At 36.0% G+C, this 14,196-nt stretch overlaps 1 protein-coding gene across 1 annotated transcript in view; it reads left to right on the forward strand.

Moving 5' to 3' along the window:
- ARHGAP5 (Rho GTPase activating protein 5) overlaps window positions 1-14,196 on the forward strand; it is a 37,623-nt gene that overhangs the window by 8,400 nt on the left and 15,027 nt on the right. Inside the window, 1 exon segment of the mRNA XM_009886944.1 lies at window positions 8,011-8,158. Within this exon segment, the coding sequence (XP_009885246.1) occupies window positions 8,011-8,158 (148 nt within the window).

Consider the following 14,196-nt stretch of genomic DNA (forward strand, 5'->3'; position numbering starts at 1 on the left):
CCCCCCCCGAAATTTTTTCTGTAAAAGTTTCTCCTGTGAAAAAGCACCTAGTCCTTTATCCTGTTATTACACAAAGTATCTTTCAGGTTAAATGCATTTTCCAGAGTAAATTCTCCCCTATATCAAGATGCTTTCTGTGTTTGATTATTTGTTTCCTTACCAGTGTTCACAAACTTGGAGGAGTTAAGTACAGAGTACAATGTTTGCATGCAACTTTGCCTCAGCTGTTTCCGCTTTGCCAGGTTAGACCTCCAGCTGAGATGCGTGCTCATTCATCTACATGTCTTTCTCAGAAATTGCAAGTGGGGACTACAAGTAGATGCTTGTCTCAAATATAATCTTTAACACTGTAATACTAAGATCTAGTATAGAACATTATCATCTGTTGGTACACACCAGTCTCTTTAAAAGCAGCAGACTTGGCAGGTCATATAATAAATTAATTTTGTCTTTAGTTTAACTTGATTAGCTTGGAGATACGGAGCAACAGAGAGAAAATGCAGAAAATTTCAGGACATGAAAGGGCAGTGAACATTCCTAGAGGATAAGGATCTTGCTGGAGGAAGTCTTCTTAAATCTCATACAGGAGGAACCTCTTCATGTGTGTGCAATAACCCTAAAACTGCAACTGTCATGCAGATTATGCATTGATAAAAGGCCCAAACCACAGTGCTCTTTGGCTTTTCATTGTTCTCACCATGTTCTTCTCACGTGTAAACAAGCTTGATAGAAATATTTTTAAAATTATTTATCAATTATTATTAATTTACCTATTATTAGTAGTAGTACATTAAATAATTGCAAGTTATTTTTGACCCTTGTCTTAATTGAGTACAGCTTCCTGTACAGCAGGAAGCCTGCCTGATCTGGAAACGTGTAGCTGTTCCATATAGTTACAATTAATAACCTTATTATTTATCTTTACTATGGAATTGATGAGTATTAAAAATTTACCCATCTTATTTAGAGCTCTTATCTTTGTGAAGACTTTGAGATATGTTGAATGTATAATTTAGGCTGTATTTATTTTTGCCTTCTTTTAAAGTATAGGTTTTTTAGTTTTTATCCTCCCCAGCATATCGAGAACAGCAAATATCCTGAATAAATTTCTGCAAAGGGAAAGGCAGAGCCTCATCTTGAAATAAATTCTACAGGTTTCTTGCCTTGTTACGGAAAAATTATTTTGTTAATAGATTTGTAAAAGGAGGAATAAGATTAGTATGAGTATCTTTCCTTTTTCTGTATGGAAGAAATTATTTGAAGTACTTCTGAAAACAAATCCTAACTACAGAGATCTTGTAAACAATATTGTCAATTAACTGACCAGTGGTAATTCTTTGACATGCTATTGTTTAAAGCTATTAAATATGAAAAAGTTTCAAAAGTTAACTATTTTTGTTCTTTGACCAACAGTCAGTAGTTTTATTATTCAAGGTCTGTTTTTTTTTTTTTCTGGTGACTGGTGTTTCTAGCTGTGTTGTTAAATTAAATCTGAAAAATAGCGCTTTAAAACATTATGCCTTGTAACCTTGTTTGCAAACAACATTTGTTGCTTCCAAAGAAGATTGTGAATTACATTCTTTCCGTTTTCCTTTATACCAAGTTGCCTTTTACTTTAAATTAGTCTGAAAACTTGTCTCAGTATTTCAGCAAGAAAAATCCACTACCACCTAGATGAATTCTCACATATCTTATTCTGACTTGTTTTAGACCGCAATATAAGTAGTAAAGGTTTGACATCTATTTTTCTATGCTTAATCTTGTTTGCTCACATGGTAACTTCAAAACCATGTGAAATTTTATACTGAAATAGTGTTAGGAACTGTATAGCCCATGTGTGTTGATCTCAGTTTTAATGACACTGTGGTAAACGTGAGAAATGGGAGATCAACTTAGATTTTTATTCAGCTGTTCTTGTGTAAATTCAATGTTGATTTAGTAAAGTACTGTCTACTTCAGACTGGAATGTGCAGTGATTTATTTATTTATTTATTTATTTTTCTCCTGAGCAATATAGGAAATATCAAAATCTGTGCTTTCAGGTTTCATCTGTTCAAATTTAGCACTCTCAAAACGCAGATTTGGAGCCATATGCCTTCTTGAGCCTCTGTAGTTTAAAACTTAGTGTAACAAGTTGGAAGTCTAAAAATGGCAGAAGGCATTAGGGTAAGAAAGAGAGAGCATGTTAGGGACCATCATCTGCATTATTCATATGTCATACAGTTTCTGAAGAGCTAGCCATGAATTAGAGATTACAAATACATTATTAAGCCTATAAAATGAATGCTGTTCATGGTGCGTGGTTTTATGAAATATTTTAATAGTCCTGAATATATTGACTTTGCCCTCCATGACCCTACGGCTGACTGCAAAAGAAGCAGGTAGAAAATTTCTTTTGTATTAAAAGTAGTAGTGGAGTGTGTGGGAAGTAGAGAAGTGGCTGAATTTCCCCTTTGATACATATATTATAATGGTAGTTCTGGTGGGATGGAGGTGAGAGGGGGCAAAAAAGGGGAGCCCCTCTTGAACAGAGAGGACTTGCTAGAGTAAGCAACCCATCCATAAAAGGGGGTTGATAGATAGATAGGTTTAGGCGGTTTTTTAGTTTTCTAAGTTTATTTTTAAAAGTTGCATTTAAGTGCATTATACTCCCAAGACTCACAGCTGGCTGAAGTCTCAGCCTGGTTTCTTCCTAGGAGGTGAGTCCTGCTTAGCTGGTTCCCTGGTACCTACAATCAAGAGGGTTAATCTTGAGTACACTGTAAATCTACGTTTTCATGGGTTAATGCTTTTTATAGTAATATTTCTAGTTTTGAAATCAAGAATTGGATATTGTGCCATGCTAGAATACAGGTTTTTATGTTTACCTTGCCTTTTATTAAGAGGACTTCAGCTACTCTTCTGCAACACGTTTCAGTGATTAAACTACTGTAATTCAAGCAATATGGCAGGTAAACGATTTTGGTATCGGCAAGACATGGCAACTTTGGGATTCTCAGAGTTAAAATGCTTTCCTGCATCTGGAGGATGCATCTGGATCAGCTGGAGGTTTGGCATTAATCTCTGTTAGGGTATGAAGAGAAGCTGTCTTTGGCAAGAAGCAAGTGGTGAAACCCACGCTGGAAAGCGCAACATTAGTGAAGCAATCAATTATAAAAAAACCCACAGATTTATATGAAAACTAAGGATTTCAGCTTTATGGTGTTAGGCTTGTGTTTTAATTACTAACATGAAACAGTGGTATGTGAAACAATGAAATTTTTGCTAGGATTAACTAACAAAACTGTGCTGATTCTTGTCTCCTCTAACTTAGTGCCTACTAGTATTTTTTTATTATGATGTGGAAGAAGCATACAAAAATATCTTTGACTGTCCCTAGATTAGTGCTCGCTGTATGCAGTATTAGGTGACTGCTGTATTGTGGGGAGTAAGTGTACTATTGAACTAAAAATATCTGTGGCAAAACCATAATGTCTCTGCCAAAATCTAGGAATTTAGAAATGATTCACCTCTTTCAAATGCTGTATAACTAAATGAATAATTTAATGTTGTGGGGTTGACCCTGGCTGGATGCCACGTGCGCACCAAAGCCACTCTATCACTCCCCCTCCTTGGCTGGACAGGGGAGAGAAAATACAATGAAGGGCTCATGGGTTCAGATAAGGACGGGGAGATCATTCACCAGTTACCATCACGGGCAAACCAGACTCGACTTGAGGAAAAAAAATTTAATTTATTGCCAATCGGAAGTCAGAGTAGGGCATGAGAAATAAAAGCAAATCTTAAACTACCTTCCTCCCACCCCTCCCTTCTTTCTGGGCACAATTTCACTTCTGAATTCTCTACCTCCTCCCCACCAGCAGCACAGGGGGACAGGTGTTGTGGTCAGTTCATCACATGTTGTTTCTGCAGCTTCTTCCTCCCCACGAGAGGACTCCTCACAGTCTTCCCCTGCTCCAGCGTGGGGTCCCTCCCATCGGAGACAGTCCTCCACAAATTTCTCCAATGCAAGTCCTTCCCACAGGCTACAGTTCTTCACAAACTGCTGCAGCGTGGGTTCCTTCCAGAGGGTGCAGTCCTTCAGGAACAGACTGCTCCAGTGTAGGTCCCCCACGGGGCCACAGGTCCTGCCAGCAAACCCGCTCCAGCATGGGCTTCTGTCTCCATGTGGCCACAGGTTCTGCCAGGAGCCTGCTCCAAGACAGGCATCCCTTGGCGTCACAGCCTTCTTCAGGCATGCACCTCCTCCAGCATGGGGTCCTCCATGGGCTCCAGGTGGATATCTGCTCCACTGTTAACCTCCATGGGCTACAGGGGACAGCCCACCTCCACCATGGTCTTCACCACAAACTGCAAGGGAATCTCTGCTCCGGGGCCTGGAGCACCTCTTCCCCTTCCTTCTTCACTGACCTTGGTGTCTGCAGAGTTGTTTCTTTAACATATTCTCTCTCCTCTCTTCGGGTTGCTGCTGTGCAGTCCCTCCCCCCCGCCCCCTTCTTAAATATGTTATCCCAGAAGTGCCACTGCTGTGTCTGATGGGCTCAGCCTTGGACAGTGGTGGGTCCGTCTTGGAGCTGGTTGGCTTTGGCTGTATCGGACCTGGGGGCAGTTTCTAGCAGCGTCTCATAGAAACCACCACTGTAGCCCCTCCACTACCAAAACCTTGCTGTGCAAACGCAATACAAATGTATAACAATGTTTTTGTTTAAATACTGTTTCATTAGAGAACTTGTAAAAGTTAATTTTACACAGAAAAATTTATGATAGTCACTATCTTGACTAGCAGATTTAAAAGTTCCATGCTATGACTGATGGATCAGAAAAGCTGCTATTTTCTCAGAGTGGGGAACAGGGTTTAAAAAAAGCTTTCACTAAAGCTTATTTTTGTTAGAAATACGACCTGAGTTTTCTTCTGAAGTCGGTTGATCTTTTGACAAAGATCAGGTCTTTTGTACAGTAACATGCCTTTTCATTCAGAACAAGTTCTCCGCTTAAGAAGTCTAGACATGCAACTTAAGGAAAGTATGGAAGTCTCAAATCAGGAAATAATGTGGTGGTTATTTAATACCTTAAAGTTTTGTTGCTGATGTGCAGAAGTATTTTTTTGTGAGGATCGTGTAGATAGTGTTATTTACAGGAAGACTGGATTTGTGCTGTCATTGGAGAGTTTACCCACTCACATGCCCCCAAAAGAAAGGGAAATCATGAACGAGATATTTTAGTAAATATTGGGCAGGAGACAGACAAAATACATAATGATACATAATGAGAAATAGCTGGCAAAATTATTATTGTAACTTTATCTGCCTTGTGAAATCCTTATTTCATGTTTATGGAATAGTCCTGCAATGATCATCTCTTGTCCTACTCTACTTTTACATCATTTTGAAAAGGACTTCCGTTTTTTTTCTTTTTTTCTTTATTCTGTTATTCTTTTTCTTCTTTAAATTCTTTAGACAAATTCTCACTTTACAAATTGGAGATTAAACTGATTGTTTCAGGTAGACAATTCGTCTAAGAAACCTTTCTGCTTTTTCTAAGTGTATAATGTCATACTTGATATCTCAGTCCCTTACAGCCATTCTTCTAAATGCAGGACAATTGTTAGAAAAAAAAATAATAAATCTTTACTCCGAGTTTGCAGACATATTTGATATTTCATAGTGTGTCCAGGTATTCTACACAGATATTAGTATTCATTAGTATTATAATTGTAATAAAAATTCTATAAACTCCTAGTTTATTATTTCATTAACCAGATTGCTTTCCACTCACACCAGCAAAAATTGTTTATATTCAATTATGTTATGCTAATATCATGTCTTAATCAAAGAGACACACACAGTCTTTGTCTGTCTGCTGGGTCTGAAATACACAGTCTGAGTGTTGCTCTGCTTATTCTAAAATGGTGGGGATGTGCACCGAACACCTTGGGGGGGGTGGGGGTGGGGAAATATTTCAATTTGTTTTTGCTTTTTTCATTGTGATAATTTCTGTGTCTTTAAAATGATATTTCATTCAACATTTGACAAAGATGTTTTCATTGAGTTTTACATGATATTTGGCCGTTACAGTTGCTGCTCATCTGAACTGGGTGTTGCGTAAATAAATAATTTTTTTCCACTAAAGAGAAAATAGCCAATGAACTAGGTTGAGTGCTGGGGTCTTCAAAGCAGGGGACTGTCGCAGTGAGAAGGAAAGAAGGAAGAAAAAACCCTTTCTGATCTGAAGGCATGTACTGGTGGAACCATTGATATCTTATCCAAGATGAATAAAAGTTATGCAAAGAGTTGACAGTTGAAAACAATGCTTTCAGATATTGCCTGCTTTAGTCATGAAAGTTTATCCTGAAGTTTTATCCTAAGCTTTTTTTCTAAACTTTTTATTAAATTTGTAATTAATGTAGAACTTGGGGAGAAATTAATTGCTGGAGAGCAATTTCTTTCTAATGTTTTGAAGAACTCTCTAGTAAATGCCTTCTTTCTAAATTATAAATGCCAACCCTTTTATAGAAATCCCAAATTTGAAGCGTAAGCTTAATTCTTTGTTAGCCTTCTCTTACCATGGTCAGTCACCGGTAGTCTGCTGATGATTTCAAGAAGCACAAGCTGTCATATAAAGAGACATTCCACATAAATATCTTACTTGTTTAATTAGGTTATTGAAAGGCTTTGATTAACAGATTTTTTTTTTTTAATCAAGTGTTGGAAAAGTTCTACAGGTGCTATAGAGTGACACTTGAAGATATGTTCTTTAGGCTATAGTTTCCACTTTCCCCCATAGAGTTCAGCTTTGATCTTCAGCTCTTTAATTCTCAGTGGTGTCAGTCATGAATATGTACCTTGCTGACTTGGAGTTCTAGGTAGTCTGTAAGGTCTGATTAAGTAAATTTGATGGTACAAAAGTCTAGAAGTTAACCCCTTTATTCCTTTTTTACACAAATTGAAATTCAAGACTCTTCTAGATGTAAAATATTGAAATGAGACATGTTTTGTCTTATTAGTTAATTGAGGTGTAGTCTTACAAATTAAAAAATTCTGGAAGCCTTATTAAATTTAAATCTGGCTGTTGTGCTTTTTTTTTCTTTTGTACTATTAGTTGTTGACTGAAGAGCTTTTATGTGAAAATGTAACTGCTTTTAACTAACTTCTTGCTGTGTATAAACTTAAAGATAAAATGCTAGATTTTAAGTGATGTTCATTTAGTTTCCATATTCAGTTGCCACTGTATAGCCAATTGATTGACCACTTGATATGGCTATCTTCACAATATAGTCCTTGTAATCATCCAAAGGGGATTTATTAGTTGAACTGATAAAAGTCCCTCTCGGGGGTGGGGTGGGGGGTGGGCGGAATCAAAACAAGCAAGAAAACTCCATAGGAAACTCATCATCTTATTAGATTTGATTGGGTGCAAACCTCCTTTTGGCTAAAATCCTGTTCCTGTAACAAAGCAATCATGCTTCATAGGAGTGCCTGCAACACTAACCCTGACATTGATTGCTGTACATTCTGCATCATTGTGTTTCTAGCATAGTTGCAATATAAATATTATTTAGTAACTTTAATGAGACACATACAGAAGACACTCAGGTTTTTTTCTGATATGACACTTCACAATCATCCTAAAAATTTCAGTCGGGGTGTGGTTCAAATATGATTCATATAGATTCCTTTGTGAGCGGTGCTGAAAGTTAGTATGTAAAGACTTGTCATAGCACTCTAACCAAGTAGCGTGTTTATTTTTGTTCCTATGGTATTTCAGTTACTGGTGCATTAGGTCATCCTGTTCCTAATATGATACAAAAATGATGAAATCTTATAGAAGTTATTTGAGTGCTTTGTATCTAATGTGTGCTATTTGAAAAGTACATTTATTTTTATTCAGTTTGCCATAGACAAATTTTAATGTCTGATAGATGTGTGATCTGTGTTTTTTACTGAATGGTTGCAATATGGCTTAGTTAAAATATTACTTGAATACTACTTAAATAACTCTGTTTTGTTGTAGCCGAAAAAGAAAACTAAGACATTCAATCCTCCAATCCGTAGAAACTGGGAAAGTAATTACTTTGGGATGCCCCTACAGGATCTGGTTACACCTGAGAAACCGATACCTCTGTTTGTTGAAAAATGTGTGCAATTCATTGAAGATACAGGTAAGATAGGAGAACTATTGGAGGAAAGACTTTGCCACTTTGCATAACACGTAAAGCCTCTCACTTTCTGTTTTAAAATAATTTTAGAATTTTATCCTAGAAGTAAATAATTATGGGAAAAGCACATTTTAAAAGTAAAATATGTTCTCTAAATTGTATGCTTAATATGTGATGGTCTTTTGTCTTTACTTACACAAATATTTAATTTCTTTTTGACAGAAATTTGAAGTTTTAACATTTTTTTTTCCTGTCATTTAAAAGATTTATATCACTTTCTAATGCCAAATGACTTTTAACCCAATGGCATTCCAGTCTTACATGTCTCATTGCTGCTGTGTTTCACTTCATATATGAAAAAACTCTGAAATCCACTTTTTCCAATTGCAGAAAACAGATACTTGGTATGGATTAATTAGTCAGCTTGCTTTCTTTATTTTGCTGGTAAACCTAGTTTTGCATTTTAACTTGTTACAGAGACAGAAAAATTTCTTTTCTAAATACATTATAATTCTACATGAAGAATGTTAAGTGATTTAACTTGCATATTTCTAGTTTAATGTAAAATGTTAACATATATGTGTTTGTACTAGGGTGAAATTTCACAGTATGGTTTTTCTCTCTCCTTTCTCCCTGGCTGTATGTTTGTTCTGCTTTCAATCTGTTCTCTGTGTGACCATGAGGCGTAGGATGATCTTGTTGGTCCAACAGAAGACTACATGTAGGAGTGGGGAGTTGTTTTGAGGTTTGGGAGTGACCTGTGGTTGGGTTTTGTTTGTTTTTTTCTTTTTCATTTTTAAAGATGGGGAGCACCGGTTTTCAGTTAGTGTGTAGGTCTTGCTTGCTCTGACGTTGCATAAATGCTGTATTGCTATATTTGAAGCAAATGAGAGTGTGAAGCTGAAACATGAGCAGGACCATTTTGTGTCTGCAATACGATATTGCTTAGCGTAAAGTAAAACAGCACCTTTTTTCCACATTTTCTTAGTTCTGTAATACAATTTTGGCTGTAAGATGACAGTAACAGTTTAGCAGTTTAGTAAAACTGAAGGGTTTTCTTTCTTAAACTAAAATTCAGTTTTACTGCCGTCTGTAAGAGTAGTGTTTCCAGAAGAACTACTACAGGTGGTAAGCTGAACAGCTCTTTTTAAACACTTATATACTGCATTATTGCAATTAAAAAAAATAGGTGAAACCTCAGACACTGATCTTTTGGGAGTCAGAGATGTTAGTATAAATCTGTCTTTAACCTTTACCTCCTTGTGATTCTTTGCCTAAAGGTAAGACCTGTATTTTCTTCCCTCTCGCTTTTGTTTTCCCCACCTTACTCAGGAAAGAATGGGGAAGGAGGAGGAAGGGCAAGGAGTAGTACAGCGGTATGGACAGTTTAACATATATTGTGTGTTTGCTATTGTTTGTATCAAAAAAAACCCCAAAACCAAATCAACATAATTTTATGGGTGGGTCAGTGTCTGAATTTGTGTTCTTCAAAAACGGCTACATACAGCTACTATGTATAGCTATATAAAACAGACGTTTACCGCTAATGAAGACCAAATGACTTTTTGAAATGTTTGTGGAATTTAGAAGTAGTATCTTAAATTTGAGCATGTTTTACTTTGTAAGAATACTTTCAAACAACACAACTATAAATCCAGATGTAAAGACAATTGTATTTTCTTAAAAGTAGTGTTGTCTGATATCTGTTGACTTTGTGGTAGACTTTTGAAAGATAGTCTAGTATTTCTCCCAAAGGATTTTCACCAGCTTGTGGGATGAGAGAGAGAACTATAATAGTGTGGGAACAAGATTTGTTGTCTCTTTTTGCTCATAATTGTCAAATAATGCAAGCACCCAGAAGATTTAACACTTTTATGCTCCTCTAATGACCTGTCTTTGAAGAATAAGATGTTTAGTTGACCTGCTGATGTGTTCAAAATGTGAGGGACTCCTCAAAAGTGGTGACTCAGGAGGTACTGCTTTTCCTGGTGGTGTTTGAGTATATGTTAGTTTATCCTGGAGTGCTGCTGTGCAGCTACTGAAAGCTGGAGAATTTTAATTCTGGCCATATATGTAAGCTGGACAAATACTGTGCCATCTGCATGCTTTGTGGCTGTGAAGTCGGTAGTTGTCCTGCTGTTTCTGTTAAGCATTCAGTAAAGATGGAACAAAACCTCTACTTTTGATCTGTATTACAATTTTCTTTCTCCTACTCTGGGTTCTTGTGTAAGTAGCTTTGGTTGTTCTTTTCAACTTCCATACTGGGCTGTGGGAATTATATTTGGTGTGTTTTATTCTTATACCGGCTTAATATTCTGTAGGTGTTTGAATTTCAAGCAGTGTTCTGACAGAACGTATTTGTTGCGTTTGAGAGAGGAGGATGTTCACTTGCATTGCCTTCAAATCCGGTACTGAGATAGACCCACATCACTGACTTTGGGACTGTCTGAGAGAAAATTCCACAAATATAGTTTTGGAGATGATCAGCCTGCAGAAGGCAAGTCAGGATCTATTTGATTCAGACTGGAGTCCAGGATGGTACCATTCCCATTTGGTAAAGCTATTGTATCAGCTGCTTGGCCTGGGGAGTCATCCAATACTTCAGCTGTCTCTTAGCAAGTCGGCCTACTGTCAGTACTAACTGAACAGAATACCAGTGTTTACTATCATTGTCTTTTTAATCAAGAAGTGCAGTCTTTTTCAACTTCTCTGGAATGAAGGCTAATCAGTCAGCCACATTTGTTTAGTTTTTCCTTTTAAGGTACTTTCATGGAGTTCAGCTCCTTCCCTTTGTATTACGACATGTAATTTGCATTGTGGCTGAACTGCAGGTTTTTGGCAAAGATATGATTAATCTTAAATTGAAGGGTTAATCTTAATTTCTAATGTTCCCTATCTCTGCCTTATGAAATTATACAAGATGGTGCTTGTGACTGAGGCTAGAAAATACATAGTGTGAAAAACAGTTTTCTCTGCTTTGTTTTGGATGCTTAGATGAGAAGACAATATCAGAAAGAGTTTTTTAAGATTCTTACTCCACCACAAACCTTAAAGAATTGACAGCATGTAGAAAATACCGTCAGATTTTTGTTTTACCATACTCTTCTGGAATATCCTCAACAACAAAAAAAAGTAGCATGCATCAGTAGAAGAGGGACAATTTAGAAAAATTAAAGTAAATCCGGGAGCTGAAAAGTTCTAGCCTTTTATAAATCAACAGATTTTTCTTTTCAAGGAGCCCTGTCAGGGTAAAGAGAGATCCGGTGGAGATAAGGGATCCTAAGTCAGAGCCTACAGACATAGGTATTTTCTGTGTGTTCCTGTTTAGTTTGATATTTTCCAACCAGAAGTTTTATTCTTAACTGGTTTAGCTTTATGGATTCAAATAATTTCTGTTTTTGAAATATGATCTAGGGCTTGAATCCCTTTGGAATCTTTTTGAGAGTATTAGAAGTAGAAACTGGGAGAGCAAAGTGGTTAATACTTGAGCAGATCTAAACCTAATAAGCAGTCAGTGTGTATCAGAACCTCCATTTCCGCAGCAGTGTGTTCTGTTGCTGATACTAATAGTACAAAGAAGTAATAGCACATGATACTTTGTCTTGTTGGAACTTATTGATCAAAAAAAATTTTGCTCAATACCATGTAAAATTATCTTAAATTTAATAACAGTGTCACTTCTGGATGAGGAATGAGGAAAGCTTGGCTGAATATCATAAACAAACTTCGTTTGTGTGTTTACACATTGTCCGTGATTATAGGAAAACCTTTTCTCTATCCACGCCTTTCATTTTTGAGTTCATTGTGATTATAGCAGGATGAGGATTTTGGTTGGTTGTCAGAGCTCTTTCTTGTTGTTTCATTGAACAAGATGATAAAACCATTTTTATTTTTCAGGTAAGTAACTTGATAATGGTGAATTATCAAGTTTTCCACTAAACATCTTGGAATAAATGTATAATGTTTTCAAGAAAACCTATTTTCCGGCAAAGATACTGTGATCTTATCTGTAACGTTTTACAGACTATATAAACAGTTTTCTGTCATTGGTGACATATCATAATGTGTAAGCTGCTGACGTTTGTATGCTTTTACCTCTGTCAGATTCTTTGCAAATCACTATGTAACTTGATCCTAAGGGCAATTAGTTAAATTGACTTTTTGACATTGGTACTTATTTTCAGTTATGGGCTTCGAAAAGAAGATTTTGATGGTACAGTTGTTCACGTCTATTTTATTGCTTTCTCCTGATGGACTGAATAGAAGGTCATGTTGTTACATTACTTGAAATGAACTTTTTAAGTGTATTGGTCTTCTGCAAACTAGATTTATGGAAATGTATTTAGCAGGGAAACTAGAGTTCAGTTTTGATTTTTAAGAAAATTGTAGTGGCTCTTTTTGTGTAGAAGTAATAGTGCTATGATAAGATGTGATAGAAAAAATTAATGGCTAATTTTTAAAAAAATTCTATTTAACGTATACCATTTTTTTTAGTACAGCTCATTTTTTCTAAATGCAGGCAGCAGCACTGAGATAATTTTTGAAGCTAAACTGTTTGTTAACTGTATTAATAGCATGAATTTTGTGTTTCTCTAAGAATTATGTAGAGAGTAAGGAAGATATTCTGATACTCTCAGTTTTGTTTGAGAGAGGAATGCAGATTTCTGAAGGCTAATTTAATGTTTAACTTCAACAATATATTGGTATGCTTTGAATATTATATTGCAATACCAAAAAAAAAAAATCTGTTGAATGTCTAATCTTAACTGTAAAAAGTTTACATGTTTATGGCAATTCTGTAGCTCGAGCGTTTTGTTAGTGACATTTTTATGCTGTTTTACATGCCACCAATTTAATTTCAAGTACTGTTTGAGTGCTATTCAACACATACTGTTGTTGATTATTTTTAACTTTCCCAGATTTATAATAATTTGGCCACAAATTACTCATGCTAACTGATAATATTAGCATATGAGGGGTTTTGAATATTTCAGTATTTTTTTTAAATTGGTTTTACTTTTTGTATGCATCATTATGCATTGGTGAAAAGTTTGGTATAAATTATATTTCATTCTGTTTACCAGGGAAGGGGGCATCATATTATGAATACTGGCACAGTTTTGCCATTTAATAAATTTAGCTCTTGACTATATACAACCCTAATAACAATAGCAGTATTTTAATATATTTTTTCTCTGGGTTTTCAAATTTTTTAAAAAATTATCTTAGAATATTGATATCCATATGCTTCATTGACAAGATTAGAAATTTTAGATTCTGTATCTCATAGAAAACTGATAGCACGAATATAGCGTTAATTCTACATGAAACAATTGAGGGAAGAGAAGCTCATTAGAATAATATGTATTTTAATAATTCAGTTACTCAATTTAGGTGAGACAAGGAATGGAATAAAGAAGAAAGAATGAATTTGACAGAGCCACATCTCATTTAATGTCTCACATGGTCTCTGTGGAGAGCTATAGGTGATATTAAAAACGTATACTTACTATATGTACAGTAGTTGCTGCTTTTGATATTTACACCTTTTTGTACTGCTGTTACATTTACAATTTTGGAGGTAATTCAAGTAAAAGAATATTGCATTCTCTGATTTCCCTCTCACCTAACTTATACCTAGGTCTTTTACACTGAATATGCCATGAGGCCAGATTTTGACACTGAAAGTATAGATAATGCAAAGTTTGTCTCCTGAGATTGGGTTGGAACAGGCAAAGAAAATGAGCCAACAGCATCTGTGGAGGTGGAAAGGCTGGTAAATCATTAAAATATATTCATAATAGGAGCAAAATCCAGACATTCAAGATGGGTTATTTCCACTTTTATTCAAAGGGCTTGGGAGAGCTAGAGGCTTTTAAAAGTCTGTTCTGTTGGACAGAGAGAACAGAATGGGCCAAGACTGGCCATCCCCCTCGGCCTGGTGTATGAGACTTGTCATTCTGAGAGTAGTTTTATAAGAAAGTATTAACAGCTGGTAAGATGCTCTGCTGCTGTATGCTACTGCCACTTTTCATTTTGGG

Source organism: Charadrius vociferus, unplaced genomic scaffold, assembly GCF_000708025.1.
Source record: "Charadrius vociferus isolate BGI_N301 unplaced genomic scaffold, ASM70802v2 scaffold14, whole genome shotgun sequence".
Classification (NCBI taxonomy): Eukaryota; Metazoa; Chordata; class Aves; order Charadriiformes; family Charadriidae; genus Charadrius; species Charadrius vociferus.